Raw genomic sequence first — 23,022 nt, 5'->3', positions numbered from 1 at the left:
CAGAATATTGTTTCTTTTTATACTTTAATATAATAAGTTCAGTAAAAAAAACTATTCGAGGCTTGTATGGATGGGATCAGATGGTTTGCAGGGACGGGGACCGAGCTTGTGGGGACGGAGACAAATTGTTTCCCCGTGTCATTCTTGAGGCTCTGCCATGAATCGATTTTGATTACGTGCGGGCGAGCGGGGTGTCAGTCAGGTTGACGTAGCCATCGTAGAGCAAGCGGACACGGGGTATGGCTCTCAAAAAAAAATCTTAATCATACTGCTGATTTTGGCTCTTTTGACTAATGAGTTTGCCTACCACTGGCCTATGTGAAGAAACACCACCACAGGAGAAATCATAGGGGGGGGGGCAAATAAAATTTCTGTGTAACAGACAATTGCAATAAACTTTATTGCACTTGTCTCTCCCACAGAAATTTTTTAAACCCCCCTATGATTTCTCCTGTGGTTCCACTTGTTTGTTTTTCTGCCATGTCGGCTTCCCAACAGTTTTATTCCGGTCATCCAATATCTTCCTTTCATTACTCAATTTATTGCATTTCACTTTTTTATTATTTGCCACGCATACTTATTTCACCATCTCATCATCTTCCCGCATATGACGTACACATCCAGTATCCTACATTCACTACCCATTTATCATGGCTCCCACACGCTGCGCATACTTACATATTTTCATTTGTCTAGACAAGCACAAGATGTTTATAATAATTATTCTTTTATTCTATGAACATAACACATCCGTTGCAATATGTTCACATATTCAACAATTCCTTTTATTTCACTATCCATATTCTTTTGACTGATTTATATGCACCTTCTTAAGTCATTTCATTCACTTTCATGTTTTTCCCAGACACGTTCTTTCTGCAGGAATTGTCATTCATTTCACTTTTCCCGTTCATCTATCCGAGCACAATTAGTCCTATCCTTTGGGTTCTGTTTTGTGTGTTCATTCTGCTTGATTTTCATTAACAATAACCTCTGTGTACTGTATGAGCTTTTTTCTAAGCATATCTTCAGTGTACTACAGTCTCAGTATGTTAGAAAACCCAAATGCAGCTGAACCTAGGGTAAATTTCACAACAGACTTTTAGAAAGGAGAATTGAGAAGGAACTCTAACCTCATGCGAGTGCTTTCCTGCAGGAATGGAGAGGACAATCGCGCACAGACACAGGAAAGTGCTTGCGTGAGGTCGCTGGAGCAGTGAGGTGGCAATGTTCTAGAACGCGAGTTGATTGAAGGCAGTGCAGCTTATTTTATTTTATTTATTTATTCAATTTTCTATACCATTCTCCCAGGGTAGCTCCCAATGGTTTACATTAATTTGTGCGTGTGTCTAGTGCTGGAGGAGGTGAGTGAGAGCTGTTGAAATTTTGATAGTTTTTCACTTTCAGCTGTGTATAGTTGAAATCAGAAGCAATTTTATGGGATCCTACAAGGCCCATTATTACAAGATTCTATATGTGTTGTGCCTTCAGCAGTTTCCTTCACCTCACATATACTGTGTGGACAGCTATAGGCAGGACTAAACTGAAGAAAACTCCCATGGAGGCAAATTGAAATAAAGCATTTTGTATCGTACAACTCCTGAGTCCAGGGACTGGCTCCACTTGGTGTTCTTTGTGGTCTTTTCCTTCTGATTTTTGGGTCAGTGGCTTTGTGGATTGTCCCTTTTTTCATCAAACAATCCAATATTGTGCTCTAGGGAGGCCTGCCTTGAAAATTCTGCCATCTATCATTCGCCAATTGAGTTACAATTTAATAATACGGCTGCCAAGCCATTGTTTTGTATCGAAGCCACGAGCAGTGCTAGAAGTTGCAATTCCATTTTCTGATTGGATGGTTTGTTTTAATTGCTGGGACGCACCATATTTGTTGTTTGTGTTCTGTGTGACCATACCAGTGTTAAAGTATTGCTATTTAAACGTGTGTTCGTGTTCTTACAGACATGTCTTTTTCTAAGCCGAGCTGCAGCAACAAACGATCAACTGAAGATGAACATAGAATTTTCAACAAGAAATGGGAATTACGGTACTTTTGTTGTGAGAATGGTAATTGTGTGTTATGTCTTTAGCCGCCCCAAAGGAGTACAATTTAAGGCACCATTTTCAGACTGTTCATGGAAAGAAGTATGAATCTGTGCAAGGGACACTACGGGAGGATAAACTTCAGAAACTGAAAGCTGATTTAAGTGCTCAACAAAATATATTTCAGAGAGTTAATAAACAGAAAACAGGTAATGTGAAAGTAAGCTACATCTTATCAAAAATGATTGCAGAAAATTCCAAGCCTTTCACCGACGGTTTATTTATAAAAGACTGCTTACTCAAGACAGTAAGCCATGAAAAGTTGAGTGCGTTTAAAGAAATCAGTCTTTCGCCAAACACAGTTGCTAGTAGAATCGATGAACTAGCTTCAGATCTAAAAGAGCAACTGGTTCAGAAAGCGGCAAGATTCCTTTAGTTTTCACTTGCAATTGACGAGAGCACAGACTTGTTGCACAGCTACCGTTTTTATACGCGGCGTAAATGAGAACCTTACAATAACGGAGGAACTCCTCCAGCTAATACCAATGCATGATACTACGAAAGCTGATGACATTAACAAAATTAAAGTAATGTTTGAGGAGGAAAAATTGTCTTGGTTGAAGCTAGCATCATTGGTTACTGATGGTACACCTGCCATGGCAAGTGCTAAAAACGGTGTTGTAGGAAAGATAAAAGAAAAACTTATTGATGAAGGGTCAGTTATTCAATTTGTACATTTCCACTGCATCATACATCAAGGTGCACTTTGTGGCCATGTTTTAAAAGTTGACAACATTTTGAAGCCTATAGTAAAAATTATTAACTATATTAGCTCAAAAAGCTTGCACCACAGAAATTGGCTGTGAACATAGTGAAATTCTGTGGAAGAGTATTCAAACGATTTTGGGATTTGAGAGATGAAATAACGATGTTCCTTGAAAGTAAAACTCAAGATGTCTCACTTGTATTCAGCACAGACATAACTGGCTACTTGAATGATTTGAATGTCAAACTGCAAGGCCAAAATAAGTTGGTCACTGATATGACTGACAATATTAATGCATTTGGGAAGTTCAGCTTAAAGCGGGAAATCTTGCTCACTTCCCAACTTTGAAGTTTGTAATTACGGCAGAAGAGGAAATTAATTTTGCTGAGTTTTCAACAAAATTGGTGTGTTAAAGGAAGACTTTGCCAGGCGATTTGAATGCATATTTAACATATTCATGTTACCATTTTCTTGTAGTGTTGATGATGCATCTGAAAAACTTCAAGTAGAATTAATAGATTTTCAGTGTGATTCTCTGCTAAAAGAAAAATTCAACAGTTGCAGTCTTACAGAATTCTATCAGTGTGTTTCAAAGGACAAATAGAAAACCATTCACAACCTAGCTGCACAGGTTCTGTCTATGTTCGGAAGCACATATTCATGCGAACAATTATTTTCAAAAATGAACCAAGTAAAATCTGTTCAAAGGAACAAGTTAAGTGACGCCTATTTGTTTTCAGTTTTGAAAGTTGCATGTTCCAAGGATATTGATCCTAATATTGATAACTTGGTGTCAGAGAAACGTGCCCAAGCTTCTAGTAAGAAAAGGCTGTGTATTGCACTCAGTATTTAAAATACCAATGATTTACCTACCACATTTGCAATTTTCAAGTTAACCAAAGATTCTAACTGTTATAATCTTTTGTTAAGGAAAAGGAAAGATGTTATAGGAAAGATTTATAAACTCTAAAGAGTTTTACCTCATGCAAAGTTGTCATTTCTTTAATAAGACAACTATTTTTTCTCCGGCCCTCCAAGTACCTACAAATCCAAAATGTGGCCCTGCAAAGGGTTTGAGACCACTGGTGTAGAGTGTGCCAGGGACAGTGAACAGTGTTGAAGAAGCCAGAGTGTAGAGAGTGCCAGGGCCAGTGAAAGCGAACAGTACTCAGGAAACAAGCGTGTAGAGTGTGCCAAGGCCAGTGAGAGAGAACAGTGTTGAAGGAGCGAGAGTGTAGAGAGGGCCAGGACCACTGAAAGAGAACATACTCAGGAAGTGAGTGTGAAGAGTGTGCCAGGGACATTGAGAGAGAACGGTGCTCAGGAAGCGAGAGTGGAGGAGAGAGAGGGCCAGCGAGGCAGAACACTGCTCAAGAATTTGACATTGAGAAGAGAGAAACAGCAATTTAACAGGTTTAAGAGAAAAACGCACCTTGAAATGGAACATCCACCAGCTTGGAGTGATCAAGGAACAGCCCATTGACCAAAGAACGAGCACTCCGCCTCTCTGCCATGATCTAATGCAATGAAACAACATATTGCAGTAAGTAAGGAAGGTACCATCATCCTCCCAACCCGTGCTTTTGGGAAACTAGGAAGACCCAGAGTTACTGGGTGCAGGTCTTTTGAGAGGGATGACATAATTGCAAAAGCCTCCACACATGGAAAACCATAGTATTTGAAAGAACAGGTTTATTTAAAGAATAGAAAACCTGAGATCTTGCAGTCAGTTGCAAGTTGGAGGAGTCCCGTGTCTTACCTTATGTAAGGGATATCATGCTCAGTCAGACCAAAGGTCCATTAAGTTTAAATTCCCATCCCCAATAGTAGCCAGTCCATGTTTTGCAGACAGCAGATGTATTCCTGTTGCTCACTTCAGGGATTATGCAGCAGCTTTTCTGGGTCTATATGGATAGTAAAAGTTTCTGGATTTTTGCTCTAGGAATAATCTAAAGCTCTTTTAAACCTGGCTATGCTAGCTGCCTTGCACAAATCTTCTGGTATCAAATTGCACAGTTTGGAAACACATCAGAGTATTTTTTTCATCAAGTGCACAAATCATTAGTTTCATGACATGGACTCCCTTCTTCGTATCATTTCAAGGTTAGTGATTTGTTGCTTAGATTCCTGTTCCATCCTACTGGTGATTCTACCATAACACCTTTCTTCTTAAAGGAGACACTGCACTCTTTTTATGAGCTTGGTCACACTTTTCCTGTATCTCTTTAGTTTTGTTATATTCATATGAGATAAAGTGCTCAGGACTGTACGCAGGACTCAAGCCATCATCACAATATAGACCGATACAGACTTCTATTCTATTATTTTCCACCTATCTACAGATTTATTTGAGGGTGAAATACTGGTGTTTATCACTATTTCAAATCACTTGAACTATTGCTTGGTACCTTTTCTGGATGAATGTTTGTAACACTTATTGTGAGCATAGAAAAACGGAATACACAAGACAAGGCAGGAGAGGGGTGAGAAAGCCCCGGTGTTTGTCTGGTGTTCATTTCTTTTTCCTGAAACTGATGTACTGTATTATATTGTAAACTTCTTTGCTGTTCTGTACAAAATAGTACTATATTAGGTCTAATAAACCATTTTTTGCATTGAGGGTGATTATTGTTTAGCAGTAGAATCCTAAAATTTGAAACCCTGTGATATTCTCAATTCCTTTCTACAGAGTTTTGTGTAAGTTGGGAAGGTAAAATTATGTCCTTACCTGATAATTTTCTTTCCTTTAGTCACAGCAGATGAATCCAGATACTAGTAGGATTACGTCCATCAACCAGCAGGGGGAGATAGAGAGCACTGAATTGACCTCAAGTATATCTTGGATGCACATCCTCCTGACCAATCAGTATAGGTCTTCTCAAAGCAGTTGAAATAAATCATATAAAAGTAAATCACATAAATCACATCAACCGCATTAAACATGAGACATAGGACACCTATGGAACTTCTTCCGTCACATGCGCTACCTGAATCATTGATACATCAAAATCGAGACTGCAACTTCAGTCTAAAGGCAAGCCCAAACCTCTCCTGAGAGCGACAAACCCCGCACCAGGGTAGGGCTCTGGATTCATCTGCTGTGACTAAAGGAAAGAAAATTATCAAGTAAGGACATAATTTTACCTTCCTTGTCATCAACAGCAGATGGATCCAAAGACTAGCGGGATGTACAAAAGCAGTCCAAACGCAGGGAGGAAAATAAACAAGTGAACTGAAAACCTTCCCTGCAGCAAATGTCTAAGGAGATACAACACCCAGAGAGTACGTATCCTATGAACCCCTCTAGCCCATGTGAGCAGGAACAATCCTTGCCTAAGAGCACTATGCTGCGGAAAACCCCAGCTACAGTGTCCCTCCAGTATGACTGCAAAGCAGCCTGCTAATGCGATCACCAGGCTTCCTGTTCATGTTGGTTGCATTCCTGTGGAATGCAATCAACATGTCTGGCAACGATCCTTGGCTGATGGCAAACTCCATGAGCCTCGTCGTAAACCAGACCTACTTCCCTCGGAAAGTTCTGAAGTAAAAGCTGCTTTGTTTACCTCATTGGAATAACTACGAGACGGCATTGTATCTTCCAAAACAGACAATATTTGTTTATTGTTAGTATAAAAACTTACAAAATTACTGCAGTAAAGGCATAGCAGAAAAATATATTGTCAGTTCAGAATATGCAATGGAGAGAAAAACTTGCACCCATATGCCTAGCAGGGGGCTAGCATATCCCTGCTGGCATACCCAAGCATGTTTCTCTCTGGCTATACCTGTGATGCACGTGTTTTTTATACAGAGAAATTCTTCCTTTGTTCCAAAAAACCCATCCCCAAATTCTGGTCATGTGACTTCCTATTGGTACAAAAATGTATACCTAACTATTCCTCCTCTCAGTCCATGCCTCTCTCACTCCTCCCCCCCCCCCCAGTAGGGGGTCCCTTGCAGAAGCAGAGAATGCTTGGTGAACTTTCTTCCTCCAGTGCTGAGATCCTTATCACCTTGCAGATGCTAATCAGTGGTTTTACAATTCTGTGCATCTTCAGGATGACTTCCTTGTATGCTGAAAGTTGACAAAGGTGACCTTTCAACAATCCAGCTGCTTGGTTCCCATAACTCGGTTCAGAGACAGGGAGCAAATGTTTTGGTACCAAGTTCTCTCATCTCGCTACACCCACATCATCATGCAGGGATCCTTGCTCGTTATAAATGTTTTATGGCTTTCCAGAGTGCCTGACATATTAAGTCATACAGCACTGATAACAGTTCAGCAGAACCTTGGAGAAATATCCTCCCAGCAGGGAATGGAGACAGGAACTTTGCAGCACAAAGGCCAGCTGGGTTAGCATTTCAAAGGATACATGTGTTCACAGATAGCAAGGTACAGGCTGGGCCTGGCTATGTGAAAATATAGGTTTAAAATGTCTGTAGTGTCCATCATACACAAGTGAGGCCAGTATGTCCAGTGTATTCATCTGTATGTTCAGGTTATCCATTTCAGTTCTAAGACAGCCAGCCTGGACTCGTGACAAATGAAGATTCTCCATTTGACTGAAGCCCCTTCAAGTATCAAGTCCCTAGGACACAGGAGGCCACACTGTTGACCCCAGTCAAGAATAATGCCAGAGGAGGCAAGGCATCCCCTTGTAACCAGACACTACTCTGTACCCGGGCCATGAACTGACAAGTGCCTGTCCCAGCGTCCTAAGGAGAAACAGTAACAGCCTCAGACACTGAGGTAGCTTATTCAACCGCCAGTCCATTCCGCCACATGAATGAACCCAGGAGTGGAAAGAATAACTCAGAGCAATAGCGAGAGCTATCAACTAGCCCGCAATCAGCCTAGCCAGAACTTAACTGCCATCCATCTGGAACCAAACAAGGTACACCAGGCCACAAGTAAAATAGCTCCTCAACGAAGGCCAACCCGCTTGTGTGGCACAAACTAGAGTTGGCCGGTTAGCGGTAGCAAAGGCAGTACTGCCGGAAGTGGAGTTCTTCCTCCGAGAGTAGAAATACTGAAAGCAGTGACGACGTCAGCTGCAACTGCAGTGACCCCCGATCCGCTGCGAGAGGGAAGGGCCTTGAGCGACCGCCCTTAGAGCCTCCTACCGCCCGCTGCTGCCCGACCTGGCTACAAGCTGTAGTAGAAGCAGCTTCCGCTTCCCTATGCAAGAAAGGAGTAAAAATACTCCTCAGGAATCTTTCTCCACCAAGGCCTGAGCCCCAGGAATTTACTTCCACTGATGCCTGGGCCACAGGAATCTGCCTTCCACTGCGGCCTGGGCTACAGGAATCTGCCTTCCACTGCGGCCTGGGCCACAGGAATCAGCCTTCCACTGTGGCCTGAGCCACTGGAATATTCCTCAATCAAAGCCTGAGCCACAGGAGAATTTCTTAACTGAGGTTCATGTCAGAGGAGCCTCTCTCATCTGAGGCCTAAGCCCCAGGAATATGTCTTGCCCTGAGGCGGAGCCCCAGGAAACCTTCTTCCCCTGAGGATGGAGCCCCAGGAAACCTTCTTCCCCTGAGGCCGGAGCCCCCAGGAATCCTCCTTCCACTGAGGCCTGAGCCCCCCAGGAATCCTCCTTCAACTGTGGCCTGAGCCCCCTAGGAATCCTCCTTCTACTGAGGCCTGAGCCCCCCATGAATCCTCCTTCCACTGAGGCCTGAGCCCCCCAGGAATCCTCCTTCCTCTGAGGCCTGAGCCACTGGAATATCACTCAACTGAGGCCTAATCCACAGGTTGAACTGAGGACCAAGTCACAGGAGCATTTCCCTTCTGAGGTCAAAACCCCAGGAAATTTTCTTCACTGAGGCCTGAGCCACATGAAACTCACTTAAAATTATTAATACTTAGAAATATAGAAACATAGAAGATGACGGCAGAAAAGGGCTACAGCCCATCAAGTCTGCCCACTCTGCTTACCCACCCCCTGTCTATGCCCTAATGACCCAATTTCCTTATCTTGACCCTCATAGGGATCCCACATGGGTATCCCATTTATTCTTAAAGTTTGGCACGCTGTCTGCCTCGATCACCTGCACTGGAAGCTTGTTTCAATGGTCAACCACTCTCTCTGTGAAGAAATACTTTCTGGTGTAGCCATGAAATTTTCGCCTTTGAGTTTGAGCGGGTGCCTTCTTGTGGCCGAGGGTCCCTTGAGAAAGAAAATATCATCTTCCACTTCGACACATCCCGTGAGGTACTTAAATGTTTCGATCATGTCTCCCCTCACCCTACGATCCTCGAGAGTGTAGAGCTGCAATTTGTTCAGTCTCTCTTCGTACGAGAGACCCTTGAGCCCCGAGATCATCCTGGTGGCTGTCCGCTGAACTGATTCAATTCTGCGCACATCTTTACTGTAATGTGGCCTCCAGAATTGCACACAGTACTCCAGATGAGGTCTCACCATGGCCCTGTACAGCGGCATTATGACTTCAGGCTTTCGGCTGACGAAACTTCTATTGATACAACCCAATATCTGCCTTGCCTTAGATGAAGCCTTCTCCACTTGATTGGCAGTTTTCATGTCTGCACTGATGATTACTCCTAAATCTCGTTCTGCTGAAGTCCTAGTTAAAGTTTCTCCATTCAAGAAGTACGTCCTGCATGGATTTCCGCTTCCGAGGTGCATGACCTTACATTTCTTAGCATTGAAGCCCAGCTGCCAGGTTGAGGACCAACTTTCCAATGTAAGCATGTCCTGCGCCATATAATTCTGTAAACTGCATTCACTTACTATATTACATAGTTTGGCATCATCGGCGAATAGTGTTATTTTATCTTGAAGCCCTTGAGTCAGATCCCCTATGAATATGTTGAAAAGGAGTGGACCCAGGACCGAGCCCTGCGGCACTCCACTGGTCACCTCCGATGTTTTATAGAGGGTACCATTAACCACCACCCTCTGAAGTCTGCCACTCAGCCAATCATTGACCCATGCAGTTAGTGTCTCTCCTAACCCCATCGATTCCATCTTGCTTAGCAGCCTGCGGTGTGGGACACTTTCAAAAGCTTTACTAAAGTCCAGGTACATGACGTCCAAAGACTCTCCCAAGTCCAACTTTCTTGTTACCCAGTCAAAGAAGCTGATGAGATTGGATTGGCAGGACCTACCCTTGGTGAATCCATGCTGACTGGGATCCCGAAGATTCCCTTCATTTAAGATCGTGTCCAATTTGCTTTTAATTAGTGTTTCCATGAGTTTGCACACTATTGATGTGAGACTCACCGGTCTATAATTCGCAGCCTCTGTCCTGCAACCCTTTTTATGCAGAGGAACGACATTAGCTAATTTCCAGTCCAGGGGAACTTTCCACTTACTTAGGGAGAGATTGAATAGCTCAGCCAACGGTTTTGTCAGGACATCGCTCAATTCTCTGAGCACTCTTGGGTGCAAATTGTCTAGTTCCATGGCTTTGTTCACCTTGAGTCATTTTTTTCTGTCACAGCCCCTCAAACATGGAACTCACTCCCTATTTACTTAAGGAAAGAACGCAACTTGGATAGATTTAAGAGCAAATTAAAAAGCTTTCTTTTTAAGGACACATTCGATAATTAGTAAGCTCGTCTAATGGCATTATTTCAACTGTATTTTATAGCTTCTCAGAAGTACATTGATTTTTCCCTTCCTTTTTTTTTCCTTTGAATGTCTTATTTACTATCAAATAACTTGTATTTCCTTTCCCTATCTTTCCTTGTATTTTAATATGTTTGTAATGTTAGTTTACAATATGTTTTGCAAGATTTAGTTTTTGTCATTTATTTTGTTGTCCCCTAAATTTGGTTATTTTATTGATATGTACATCGCTTCGAATTTTGATTAAGCGATCAATCAAATCCTTATTAAACTTGAAACTCATCTGCAGCCTAAGCCACAGGAAGATCTCACCTCTGAGGCCTAAGCCACAGGAATATTACTCATCAGTGACCTCAGTCACAGGCATACTTCACCTCAGAGGCCTAAGCCACAGGAATGTTCCTCATCTGCGGTCTCAGCCACAGGCAGACGTCACCTCTGAGACCAAGGCCACAAGAACTCACCTCTGAGGCCTAAGCCAGAGGAATAATTCTCAACTGAGGCCTCAACTGAACCACAGAAATCTTCCTCTACTGAGACCCAAGCCAAAGGAACACATCTCATCTGAGGCCTTAAGATGCAGGAATATCGTGTTAATTGAGGCCTCAGCCGCAGGAATATTTTTCTTGTTGAGGCCTAAGTCACAAGAATATCTTACCACTGAGGCCGAAGCCATAGGAATATCGTACCTCTGAGGCCTAAACCACAGGAATATATTACCTCTGAGGCCCCAAGCCCCCAGATTTCACCACTGAGGCCTAAAGCCACAGGAAGATCTTACCTCTGAGGTCTAAAACCACAGGAAGATCTTACCTCTGAGGCCTAAAGCCACAGGAAGATCTTAACCTCTGAGGCCACAGGAAGAGCTCTCAACTGAGGCCAGCCCCAGAAATCGATCTCCACTGAGGCCTATGCCATAAGACCATATCCCATCCTAGGCTTAAGCCCCCAGAATCTTCTTCTTTTTTTTTTTTTTAACTGAGGCCTAAGTCACCGAAATTTCTACATCTGAGGCCATGGGAAGATTTAACATCTGAATCCGAAGCCCCAGGAACATGCAAAGGAGCATTTCTCAACTGAGGCCTAAAGCCCCAGGAACATTTCTCAACTGAGGCCTAAAGCCCCAGGAACATGCACAACAACATTTCTCAACTGAGGCCTACGTCACAGGAACATGTCTACTGAGGCTTAAGCCAAGTACTCATATGCTCCTGCACTACCGGAAGGCAAAGGGAGAAGTGTTAGTGCTGCAGCGCACAGGGAACTGTGCCGGCACCCGTAGTCGGGCTTTTCTTCTTATGTGAAATGACCCTCCGACCACATCAGCTTCTTCTTCTTCTCTTCACCGGCTGGGAGGTGGGGAAGGGACCTGGGTGGGCCCAGATGTTGCCCCTAAAGTTGGTTCAATATGGCCAACACCCCTAGGCTCTACTGATGCCGCAGCAACAGGAGCAAATAGCCTTCTGTCCTCAGGAGCTGAAACCAGGAACCAGAACGATAGCAGTCATTTTTCAGATCTAGGAAACTGGTGGTGGTAGCTGCAGCAAGCCTGGCTGAAATCCACTGCAGAATCTAGGAGCTGTGAGAAACCCATCCTCAACCTGCTGGAGATGGAGTATACTGATTGGCCAGGAGGATGTGCATCCAAGATAAACCCAAGGTCAATTCAGTGCTCTCTATCTCCCCCTGCTGGTTGATGGACTTAATCCCACTAGTCTCTGGATTCATCTGCTGTTGATGACAAGGAAAGTCTTGTTTCTTACCTTGGAACAGATTTCGTGTAGGCTAGTGGCAATATTCTTGGCAGGCGCCTCGCAATGGAAGACGTGGCATTTTAGTAGCTGAGTCAGCTTGTCCCTTGCAACATACGCAAAATCCCTGTCAATACATGTGGAGACAAACAAATGTGGTGTTTCAATAACCAGACTACCCCCTTTCGGTTGGACACAAAGGTGAGAGACAAAACAGCCATAAATATCTGGATAAGATGGATGAGTTTCTGAAACGATTGTTGCACTGCAATGATAATGATCAAAACAGACTGGCCATTCTGGGTCACCTCTCCAGTCCTGGGTCAGGAAGGCTCTGTGTACATCTGCATGAGACTGCAGTAAGCTCTCCTTTCTCACAGTCTAATCTCTCCTCAGCTATCTGACAGGGGTAGTAAAGAGTGAAAGACAAGGCTATGGCGCAACAGAGGGGTTTGCACTTAAAAATCAAAATACTACTCCTTCTCCTTGGCTCAATTCAGTATATGCTGCCTCTCCTTCACTCTGACCTCATGATCACTTTGGCGGCATCCTCCTCTGATGATCACTGCCCTTTTCCAGCTTTTGCCTGGGTCCTGATTGCTTCCTTTTTCCATTACTGTTACTTTGTCTTTCCTCTCTGCTCTTCTCACACACTGAAAGTTGCTTCTCCCCTCCACCAATTCTTCTTTCAGTTTATTTGCACATTGCCCTCCACTGCCCTCGCTGTATCCCAGTACAGTTCAGTCAGAGTTATAGAAAACCTTGCCTTACCAGCTATCTGCAAATGTATCTCGAAACCCTTTAAGTCACTTATACACATGGTAAATGGTGCAGCAGGACCATGCTTAGCATTTCTATTGCATTTCCCCATCTTCTCTCCCAGGAAACATAATCAGCACATCACAGCAAGAGCAGGACACACAGAAAGATGCTGTAATGAGACTTGATGAAGTGACGGAGCTGGAGGCCAGGGCAATACCATACCTCTCCCTGAATCCCAGAATGCAGCAAGAGAGTCAAAAAGTACAGGATTAACAGACAAGAAAGAAAGAAAAGGACAGCAAAATTAGGAGCCAGGGCAAGAGAATCACAAGTCAGAGACCTAAACATCTGCAAAGTCGCTTCAGTAGCCTCTAGAGATAAAAGCAGAGGCCTAGATTTCACCGAGTGTGTAATATCACAGGTACCGTGACCAGACAGGGACTTACACCTTTCAAACAGCTGTTAATTCAAGCCTTAGAGAAGATAAAATGAGACAGAAAATCAAGAAATGTCCTAGTCTAGCTTAGATAATTAGCAGAATAGATTTAACAGATCTCCAAGCTATAGTCCACAAATGCTCAATCTGGTCAGCATTGCTGGTACTAATGTACCCTCTGCTCCAGCCAGTCACGGATCACATTCCCAGCGCTGCCCTGGCAACATTACTAGTGAAAGCTTTTGACAATATGTGGTGCTGTACAAAGATGAACATTTGGAGCCTTCAATGATAATGTTGCCGGGGCAGATACCCTTGGGTAACCAAAAGGGTCAAGTACTGTGCTGTGGAAGTCTGCTGCAGCCCCGCAAAGGGGAAAAAGGGAAAATTAGCTGCTGCTTACTGGGCAGCTAGGCCAGGCTGGAGTCAGAGAGATGATAAGTTGGAGTCTTGCTGATGTCGTGGGCAGGAGGACTAACTTCCCCTTTGTCCAATTTGCAGACCCTCAATATATAATTCCTAACCACTCTTGCACTGTGACACTTTGATGGCTGATGTCCCTAAGGGGTCAATGCATGGTGACAATTTCTCCCTCCCAAGGTGCCATGTTAATTCCCATGCTAATTCCCATGGTCAAGAAGAACAACCAAATTCTATCAATGAATTAGAACTCAAATCCAGGAGGCAGCAAGGATGGTATGTGTGACTGCTTTTCCCCATTTCTTTAGAGGACAAAAATAAACAATTTTATTTCTTTGAAGAAATGAAAAGAGACAGGTGATGGCCTTTTTGTGGTTACACATTCAAAGCAGTTCACATATATACATGGAGGATTAAGTGACTTGCCCAGGGTCACAAGAAGAAGCCCTAGGATTCGTTCCCACAACCTCAGGGTGGTGAAGCAGTAACTCTACTACTGGGCCACCCCTTATCTCCATAAATCACTAATCATACTGATGAGACTCCTTAGCTAAAGGTTGTTTTCAAACAAAAGAAGAAATGACAACTTCTCACCAAAGCATAAACTGTTTTTGTTAAGTGAAAAAAAATATTTGTATTTTATCTTACTTAGAGATGACAACTCTAGCTTACAATAATACGCTCTATATGGCTACAGTTCAGTACTAACCCTGAAAAAGATCACAATGGGGGGGGGGGGAACGACTGTCCAAACCTGCTGTCACAATGGGATGCCATGAGAACAGACTACTGGGTTTGATGGACCATTGGTCCGACCCAGTAAGGCTATTCTTATGTTCGTATTGTTTTACAACCACACTCAAAGCGGTTTACATACAGGTACTTCACGCATTTCCCCTGTCTGTCCCAGTGGGCTCATGATCTACCTAATGTACCTGGGGCTATCGAAGATTAATTGACAAGTCACAAGGAGTAGCGTGGGGCTCAAACCCACCTCAGGGTGCTGAGGATGTAGCTCTAACCACTATGCCACACTCTCATCATCATATTCCTGAAATTACACTGCAAAATCACAATTGAGGGATGAACAATTTACAACCTGATTTGCAAAGCTCAGTTTGTGGGCCAAGGAAAACAACAGAACCAGGTGGCTCCCAACCCTGTTCTGAAGGACCATCAGCCAAGTCAGGTTTTCGTAATAGCCTTACTAGAAATATTGGGAATTTCGGAGGAAATGTTACCCCCATTCTCTCGTGTATATTATCTTCCTGATAAAAATCAAGCTTTAAAAACTTTACCAGATCAAGAGCCTTTAAATGTATCAGAAATGCTGGAAATATCTGATAGAGAGGCAGCAGTGCCATTCACTTTGATTATATCAGTAGCTCTTTCAATTGATAAAACATGGTTGTTAAAACTTTTCTTTAAAAATAGACAAAAATAATTTATAGGTTTTAAAAATACAAATGTTTCCTGATTTGACACGCCATGAATTTCTTTTGATGAAATCTGGAGTCACATCTTTGGGTGCCACTTTCTATTTACGGCACCCTTGAAAATGTTTTGTCTCTTATCGTGCTGTTAAATATGTCTTTTTTGAGCCATGCCAGTTGACAACTTTTTTGTCATTGTCCCGCTTGGAAAAGGAAAAAACCCCCAACTTGAGCCCTGATTAAATGGAATATACACCTTCAATCAACGCTATAACCAACTTTAATCTTTAATTAATTTTCTTTTGCTCTCGCTGGACTTTAACATTTTGGATCCTACTTGAGGACTTGAGCATAATTAGCCAAAAGTTAGTCTTTATTGTTAAAAATGATTGCTTAATATGATGAAATATGTAAATGTCTAATATTTGCTTTCTGTACAAGTTATGCTTGGTAATTAAGTTTGAAAAACAAATATATAATAAAATCCCCCCCAAAAAAAGAATAGCCTTACTGGGTTAGACCATTAGTTCATTTAGCCCAGTATCCTGTCTTCACGGTGGCCAAGTTATAAAAACATAAGAACATTCCAGAGCTTAACTATTCTCCTATTGGTTTTAAAAGTATTACTCTAACTTCATCGAGTATCTCTTAGTCTTTGTAAATATTAATACAGTAAAAAAATCGATCCACTTGTACCCATTCTACACCACTCAGACTTCAATCCTATCTCCCCTCAGCCGTCTCTTTTCCAAGCTGAAGAGCCCTAACCTCTTTAGTATTTCCTCATACAAGAGGAGATCCATCCCCTTTATCATCCTGGTTGCTCTTCTTTGAACCTTTTCTAGTGCCACTATATCTTTTTTGAAATAAGGAGACCAGAACTGAATGCAATATTCAAGGTGAAGTCGCACCATTGAGTGATGCAGAGGCATTATAACATTCTTTGGGCTAGATTTTCAAAAAAATGCTCTATTGCCAGCATGCAATCCCCTCCCTCTGCCTCAGACAACCCCCCCCCCTTACCGGGATGCATCTGAGGAGGGGGGCCTAAGGTTCTGATTGGCCTTGGTTGTTTAAGGCCCCTCAGAGGAGGGGGCGGGACCGCGACGGAGGAAACAGCTCCGAAGCGGAACTAAAATTGCTAGCACTGCAATCTTGTTTGCAGGCTGTTCCTGGAAGGTAAACAGTGTGGGAAGGCCAGGGGGGTGGAAGCCGGATGCTGGGGGGGGGGGGAGTGGGACAGGCAAACAGGTCCTCAGGGGGGGACAGACAGGCAGGCTTTCAAAGGGGGGGGGGACAGGTCTTCAAGGGGGGGTGGGGACAGGCCTTTAGGGGGACAGGCATACCTTCAGGGGTGGGATAGGCCCTAAAGGCGGGGACAAGCCTTCAAGGGGGAGGCAGGCCTTCAAAGGAGGGGACAGGTCTTCAAGGAGGGGGGACAGGCAGGCCTTCAAGGGGGGATAGGCCTTCAAGGGGAGGAGGCAGGCCTTCAAAGGGGGGGGGGACAGGTCTTCAAGGGCAGGACAGGCCTTTAGGGGGGACAAGCAGGCCTTCAGGGGTGGGATGCAGACCTTTAAGGGGGGGACGAGTCTTCAAGGGGGAAACAGGCCTTCAGGGATGGTGACACAGACCTTTAGGGGTGGGGTGCAGGCCTTCAGGGGGGGACAGACCTTCAAGGGTGGACAGACCTTCAGGGGAGGGGGGCCATGGTATAGAAGTACATGGAGGGAGGGAGGGAAGGGGAGGTTCAAAGAGATGTGCATATGCCAGACTTTGGGGAAGAAATGGGTCTGAAAATAGAGGAGAGGGAGAGAGATGATGGACAATGGGATTTAGGGAGGGAAGGAACAAAAAGGGAGAGAAGTTGGATGCAAGGGATGGTGGGGGGAATAGAGATACTGGATAGGAGGGTAGTTGGGAAAAGAAAGGTAGAGATGGTGGACCCTGGGGTGGTGGGGAAGGAAGGAGAGATGCTGGATGAAAGGGTAATTAAGAAAAGGTGGATTTGTGGAGGGAGACGAAAAAAAGGAAAGATACTGGACCTCCTGGGGAGAGAAGAGAAACAGAAGGGAAGGACAGAGATGGAAGATGGATGGTTAGCAGGGAGAAAGAAGGAGACCCTGGCAAGGAAGTTATCAGAAGACAACCAGAACCTGAGACCAACAAAATTTGAATAATGACCAGACAACAAAAGGTAGAAAAACTAATTTAATTTTCTGTTTTGTGATTACAATGTGTCAGATTTGAAATGTGTATCCTGCCAGAGCTGGTGTTAGACCGCAAACGTGAGCTAGGATTTAACAGAGAGAGGAAAAGTCTTTTTTGTTTGTTTATTTTGTTTACACCATTTCGTCAGTGTGATTAGGAGAAGGCAAAGGGGGTGAAGAGGATATAAAATAAACCCACCAGGATGTTTGGAAAAAAAAAAAACCAACCCACCCAATTGGGCAGGAAAATCGAATCGAAAAACCAATTCAATAGGCTGAATCAAATCGAAATTTTTTTTCCTGAATTGGGCAGCACTAGTCTGGGCCAATCAGAGCCTCAGGCCCCTCACCGGTGCATCCCAGGATATAGCTGCAAAAACCCTGAGTCAACACTGCTTTATTATAAGAAAAAATGGAGTTCGTAAAACCAAAAATACTTAGGCCAATTATGCTGTTACAAAGAGAAAGTGCATTCTTAGAATAGATTGCGCTTCCCCCGACCGACCGAAAACAGGCCTGGCCGACAAACCTCCCTGCCCTGTAGCCGCGAATCTAAATTGTCGGTCGGGTGGGGAAGCGCCACAAAGGTAAGAGGCAGGGAGGGAGAAAGGGAGGAAAGGTGGAGTGGAGAAGAAATGGGTAAAACTGAGGGAGGGGGGAGAAGGACGCTGAAAGCACTGGGGAAGACAAAAGGGTGGAGAAGGACGCTGAAAGGACATGGGGAAGACGGGAGGGGGGGAGAAGGACGCTGAAAGCACATAGGGAAGACAAAGGGGTGGAGAAGGACGCTGAAAGGACATGGGGAAGACAAAGGGGTGGAGAAGGACACTGAAAGGACATGGGGAAGACGGGAGGGGGAGAAGGACGCTGAAAGCACATAGGGAAGACAAAGGGGTGGAGAAGGACGCTGAAAGGACATGGGGAAAACAAAGGGGTGGAGAAGGACGCTGAAAGGAGGGGAAAACAAAGGGGTGGAGAAGGACGCTGAAAGGACATGGGAAGACGGAGGGGGAGAAGGACGCTGAAAGGACATGGGGAAGACAGGGGGAGAGAAGGACGCTGAAAGGACATGGGGAAGACAGGGGGAGAGAAGGACGCTGAAAGGACATGGGGAAGACAGAGGGGGGGAGAAGGACGCTGAAAGGACATGGGGAAAACAGGGGGAGAGAAGGATGCTGAAAGGACATGGGGAAGACAGAGGGGGGAGAAGGACGCTGGAAGGACATGGGGAAGACAGGGAGGAGAAGGACACTGAAAGCACATGTGGAAGACAGAGGGGGGAGAAGGATGCTGACAGGACATGGGGAAGATGGGGGGAGAAGGACGCTGAAAGGAAATGGGAAAGAGACAATGGGGAGAAGATGCTGGCAGGGAAGAAGACAGAGATGCCAGATTATGGGGGGAGCGGAGGAAAGAAGATGGGTGTCAGACCAATTTGGAAGGGGGGAGAAAGGGAGAGGCACAGTAACAGAGCAAATGGAAGACGCAGAGAGAAGAGAGACAGTGGATGGAAGGAATTGAATGAGAACACGAGGAAAGCAGAAACCAGGCAACAAAGGTAGGAAAAAAATTATTTTTTTTTTGCTTCAGGATAAAGTAGTATATTAGTTGTGTTGATAAAAATTTATAAACTAAACTAAACCTTAAGTTTGTATACCGCATCATCTCCACAAAAGTAGAGCTCGACACGGTTTACAGGAATTGATATAGAAAGGAACTCCAATGAAGAGGGGAAGGACTTAGTAAAGAGGAAGATAGAGGGACTTAGAATATCGAAGAGGGGGAGAGTAGTTACAATTTAGAAAAAAGCCAGGTTTTCAAATGTTTTCGGAAGCGTTGGAGGGAGGTCGTACTCCGAAGCAGGGCAGAAAAGCCGTTCCACAGCTCGGTGATCCTGAAGAGGAGGGATGTCCCTAGTTTTCCTGTGTGGGATATGCCTTTTAAAGAGGGGAAGGATAGTTTGAATTTTTGTGTAGATCTGGTGGAGTTAGGATTCGAGGAGATCCAAGATAGTGGGAAAAGAGGAGGAAGGATACCGTGTAGAGACTTGAAGGCTAGACAGGCGCATTTGTAGTGAACCCTAAGGGTTACTGGGAGCCAGTGAAGCTTAGACAGAAGCGGGGAGACGTGGTCGAATTTTCTTTTTGCGAAGATTAGTTTAGCCTCGGTGTTCTGAATCCGCTGAAGTCTGCGAAGGCTTTTCTTTGTTAGGCTTAAGTAGATGGAGTTACAGTAATCTAATCTGGAGAGAATGATGGATTGGACGAGGACGGCAAAGTGTTGTTGATGGAAGCAGGATCTCACTTTCCTTAACATGTGGAGATTGAAGAAGCATTTTTTTACAAAGGAGTTGAGGTGATCGTTGAAGGATAGTGTAGAGTCAATGATGATTCCCAGAACTTTGCTTGAGTGCTCAAGCTTCAATGTGGTGCCGGAGGATAGTGGAATGAGGGTGGGTAGCTGATCTAAATCTGGGCCGAGCCAAAGTAGTTTTGTTTTGGTCTCGTTTAGTTTCATTTGTACGGTGAGAGCCCAGGATTGGAGATTAGCTATACATGAAGAAATGTTCTCAGAAAGGTTGGTGAGGTTAGAATCAGTCTCAAGGAGGACAAGGATGTCATCGGCGTAAGTGTAAAGTGTTTCCAAGGGGGATAGTTGGAGGAGTTTCAGGGAGGTCATATACACATTGAAGAGAATTGGGGATAGAGGAGAACCCTGAGGAACTCCGCAAATCGGTTTCCAAGGGGAGGATGAGGTGCCGTTCATGTTAACAGAGTAGGAGTGGGAGCGTAGGAATTTTGAGAACCAGTCTAAGACTGTGGAGTTTATGCCAATTTCAGAGAGTTGGAGAATTAGTATGTCATGATGGACAATGTCGAAAGCTGCAGAAAGGTCGAATTGAAGAAGGAGAGCGAACTTGTTGCAGGAGTGAAGTTGTTGGACCTTTGAGATTAATGAGGCCAGTAGGGATTCGGTGCTGAAGTTGGGTCTGAAGCCATGTTGGTAGGGTAAGAGAATGGAGAATCTCTCGAGATAGGATGAGAGTTGGGTGGCTATGATGGACTCCAGCATCTTGGTCAGGAGAGGAATATTTGCTATTGGGCGATAGCTGGAGGGTGTTGAGGGGTCTAGATCGGCTTTTTTCAGTGGAGGGGATAAGGCAATGTGTCCCATTTGTGCCAAGAATAGGCCTGAAAGTAGGGCGGAGTTTATAAGTTTGGTGAGAGATGAGATGGCTTGTGTGGGAATTTTCTCGTATAGGTAGGAGGGGAAAGGATCCAAGGTACAGTTGCAGGATTTTAGCTTGAGGCAGAGTTTGGAGACCAGGGAATCGGATATGAGCTCGAAGGCGGACCAGGATCTGTCGGCTGGGATATGGTTGGCGATGGTTAGGGTAGGGTTGGAGACGGTGAGCACCAGGGAGTTATAAGAGGGTGCTGGTGGGAAAGAGAGTCGTAAGGAAGTGACTTTCTCAATGAAAAATTTTGCTAGATCCTCGGCAGAAGGAGAAGAGGGGAGTGTGGTGGAATCATGTTTAGAGGTATGGAGCGCCAAATGTTGAACAATGTATTACTTTGGTTGTTGGATCTCGAGATTTTGTTACCGTAGTAGTTCTTCCTTGATTTTTTTAGTTCAGTGTTGTAGAGCTTAATATTAATCCTCTAGGACTGTCTGTCTGTGGGGGATTTAGATTTTTTCCACTTGCGTTCCAGTATTCGACATTTCTGCTTCAGCTCTCTGTGATAAGGAAGGTACCAGGGGGCCTTGCGGGAGTAGGAAATAGTTTTAGTGGATAGTGGCGCGAGGGAGTGGTAGGTGGTCTCAGAGAAGGTGGTCCAATTGTACCAGTTGGATTCAGGGTTTGGAGGGTTAGGGCTGGTGGAAATTAGGTTGAGGAATTTGGTCCAGAACAAATCGCTAGTGATTTTTTTCCGGAAGTTAATGGAGTTGGAGGAACGAGGTGGGGACCCGAGGTAAGACATGAAAATGGGAAGGCAGAAAGCCCCTAAAAAGTGGTCGGACCAAGGGACATGTTCCCAGCGAGTGTCATCAACTGAAGTTTTATAATCGGTGAGATCGAGGAAATTGATGATGTCTAGGGTATGCCAATTTTCATGGGTTGGGTAGTGAGCCGGGGGAGGGGGGAAGCCTAAAGAAGTGAGGAAGTTATTGAGATCGGTTGCATCCTTGTTGGTGGTGTCGTTTAGGCGGAGATTAATATCCCCAATGATTAGTAATCTTTGAAATTTGAGGAAAGCGTTTGTAATGGTCTCAAGGACGAGTTCAGAGGATTTGTTCCAGGGGGATGGTGGGCGATATAATAGCAGGATACCTAGTGAGTGAGGATGGAGCTCGTCATTGACAGAGACTAGCATATATTCTAGAGAGTAGAGAGCTGCATGGGAACGGGGACAAGGGGAATCCATGGAAGTTAATCAAAGCCCTCCCTCCCTCCGACGTCAGCGCTGACGTCGGGAAGACTTCCGTTTGGCTCTGTGCTGCAAGCAGAGCACATAGGGAGAAGAAGAGTAGCCTCGCGGCTCGAGTGGCTACCAAGGGAGGGGGGCGGTCCGCCCCGGGTGCAGCACAGCCGGCCAGGTCCCCTTACTTTGGTGGTGCTTCCCCGACCGACCAACCGACAACAGCCCCGGTTCAACAAACCTCCCTGCCCTGTAGCCGCGAATCTAAATTACCTTCTTACAGCAGCTGTAAGAAGGTAATTTAGATTCGCGGTTAAGGGCAGGGAGGTTTGTCAGACCGGGGCTGTTATCGGTCGGTCAGTCGGGGAAGCGCCACAAAAGTAAGGGGACCTGGCCGGCTGTGCTGCACCCGGGGCGGGAGAGAAGGAGAGGGGAGAAGGACGCTGAAAGCACTGGGGAAGACAAAGGGGTAGAGAAGGATGCTGAAAGGCCATGGGGAAGACAGAGGGGGGAGAAGGACGCTGACAGGACATGGGGAAGATGGGGATGGGAGGACGCTGTAAGGAACTGGGGAAGAGAGAGTGGGGAGAAGACGCTGGCAGGGAAGAAGACAGATGCCAGACTATGGGGGGAGCGGAAGGAAGATGGGTGCCAGACCAATTTGGAAGGGGGGAGAAAGGGAGAGGCACAGTAACAGAGCAAATGGAAGATGCAGAAGGAAGAGAGACAGTGGATGGAAGGAATTGAATGAGAACATGAGGAAAGCAGAAACCAAGCAACAAAGGTAGGAAAACAATTCTATTTCTTATTTTTTTTTTGGCTTCGGGATAAAGTAGTATATTAGTTGTGTTGATAAAAATTTATAAACATTAGAGGCTCTGGTAGAAACCCGTTTACAAAGTATGTATTCTTCCCAATTAATATTTCCAAATTAATAAAGTCTTTTTGCTTATTTGTAAATGGGTTTCTACCAGAGCCTTTAATTCAGTAGCATAATTAACTGAAATAATTTGAGGGGGGACATGAACAGATCGATGTCCGGAGTCCCCCAACGAGCAAACACCTGACGAGGGTCACAGAGTGGAGGGACCACTCGTGAGGCTGCAGACGACGACTCAACTTGTCTGCCAGACAGTTTCGCTGGCCCTGAATGTAGACAACTCGAATGAATATGTTGCGGCGGATGGCCCA

The 23,022-nt window shown here is 44.7% G+C and overlaps 1 protein-coding gene across 1 annotated transcript in view; it reads right to left on the bottom strand.

Moving 5' to 3' along the window:
• Nucleotides 1-23,022, bottom strand: part of APBB1 (amyloid beta precursor protein binding family B member 1) — a 200,930-nt gene that overhangs the window by 58,635 nt on the left and 119,273 nt on the right. Inside the window, exons 9-10 of the mRNA XM_033947847.1 lie at nt 12,165-12,279; nt 4,239-4,323 (exon numbers count right to left, since the gene is read on the bottom strand). Of these exons, the coding sequence (XP_033803738.1) occupies nt 4,239-4,323; nt 12,165-12,279 (200 nt within the window). The remainder of the gene's footprint in view (nt 1-4,238; nt 4,324-12,164; nt 12,280-23,022) is intronic.

The sequence above is a fragment of the Geotrypetes seraphini genome, chromosome 6 (genome assembly GCF_902459505.1).
Source record: "Geotrypetes seraphini chromosome 6, aGeoSer1.1, whole genome shotgun sequence".
Classification (NCBI taxonomy): domain Eukaryota; kingdom Metazoa; phylum Chordata; class Amphibia; order Gymnophiona; family Dermophiidae; genus Geotrypetes; species Geotrypetes seraphini.
Note: the sequence above shows the minus strand (reverse complement) of the source record. Positions and strands in the feature narration are given on the sequence as shown.